This window comes from Charadrius vociferus, unplaced genomic scaffold (genome assembly GCF_000708025.1).
Source record: "Charadrius vociferus isolate BGI_N301 unplaced genomic scaffold, ASM70802v2 scaffold32, whole genome shotgun sequence".
NCBI lineage: Eukaryota > Metazoa > Chordata > Aves > Charadriiformes > Charadriidae > Charadrius > Charadrius vociferus.
Genome location: NW_009647856.1, coordinates 8,936,510 through 8,937,743, shown reverse-complemented (window position 1 = coordinate 8,937,743; position 1,234 = coordinate 8,936,510). Strand labels below are relative to the sequence as shown.

General features: G+C 53.5%; 1 protein-coding gene across 3 annotated transcripts in view; it reads left to right on the top strand.

Annotated features, from left to right (window-relative positions):
* The first annotated feature begins 700 nt into the window (after nt 1-700).
* The window catches only part of GATA3 (GATA binding protein 3), a 19,403-nt gene continuing 18,869 nt past the window's right edge, over nt 701-1,234 (top strand). For 2 of the 3 annotated variants that reach the window (XM_009882955.1, XM_009882953.1), the window contains exon 1: nt 925-1,165. In XM_009882955.1, the coding sequence (XP_009881257.1) occupies nt 925-1,165 (241 nt within the window). Of the gene's footprint in view, nt 1,166-1,234 lie in introns of all 3 variants that reach the window. The other variant, XM_009882954.1, reaches the window with a different exon arrangement.

The following is a 1,234-nucleotide window of genomic DNA, read 5'->3' as shown; positions in this document are numbered from 1 at the left end:
ATCGCTTTACCCCCCCGCCCCTCTTTTCTTTCCCCCCTCTTCTCTTTTCCCCCCTCTTCCCCCTTTTCTCGGTTGCATAATAATTAATGAGCAATCAAAGTGACTCTGGGCTGCAGAGCAGCGAATGGCACAAGTTCTCACCGGCTTAAGCCACTGGAGCTTCTCAGGTGCGAACAGAGCGAATAAACAAATAAACAAACAGCGGCGACATTAAAAAAAAAAGCCAAAAAAAAAAAGAAAGAAAGAAAAAAAAAAGAAGAGCAAAAGTAAAAGCTGAGGAGGCAGGAGCGCGGTTAGAGCTGCTCGGCTCCACTCCGAGCCCGGGAGAGGAGAGAGCGAAAGAGAAAGAGGCGCTGGGGAGAGAGAGAGAGAGAGAGAGGTGGGTCCAGGGCAGAGCAGGCTCTTCCCAGGGATGGCTGCCGAGGGATGGGATGGGTTTTCTCCTGCCTAAAAAGTCAGGTGCTAAAGTTCAGAACTTCTCAAGCACGTTTCTCTCTCTGCCTCTCTCTCTCTCTCTGCTCCTTCCCTTTTCTCTTTCTCGTTACAGGTGATCAAAGAAGAGAAACATCTGCAAAAGAGCGGAAGACACCGAGGGGATCTCACTTCGTAGAGATTTTTTCCCCTGAGTTTGTTTGTTTTCCTTTTTTTCCCCCCCTTTTTTATTATATTCTTTTTCTCTCTTTTTTTTTTTCTTTTTTTTTTTTTTTTTGGAATCGATCGTTTATCACCGTACCCCCCCTTCCCTCTGCTTTAAACCAAACCTAACCAGAAACGTTCCCAAGCTCGCCGAGCGTTTTCCCCCTCCACCACCACAAACCTCTGCATAACTCCAGCACCGTCTCCCCCTCCTATCTCAAGCCCTCCGCGCCTTGCTGAGGAGGAGGAGGAGGAGGAAGAGCAGCGGCGGAGCAGCGAGCGCGGAAGATGGAGGTCTCCACGGACCAGCCGCGGTGGGTGAGCCACCACCACCCGGCCGTGCTCAATGGGCAGCACCCGGACTCGCACCACCCCACGCTTGGCCATACCTACATGGACCCCACGCAGTATCCTCTCGCCGAGGAAGTGGATGTACTTTTTAATATCGACGGACAAGGCAACCCCGTCCCTCCGTATTACGGCAACTCCGTCAGAGCCACCGTGCAGAGATACCCCACGGCCCACCACGGTGAGTGGCTCCCGACGAGACCCCGGCTCCCACCGGGCAGCCCTGGTCCCCGTCCCGCTCCCGGTCCCG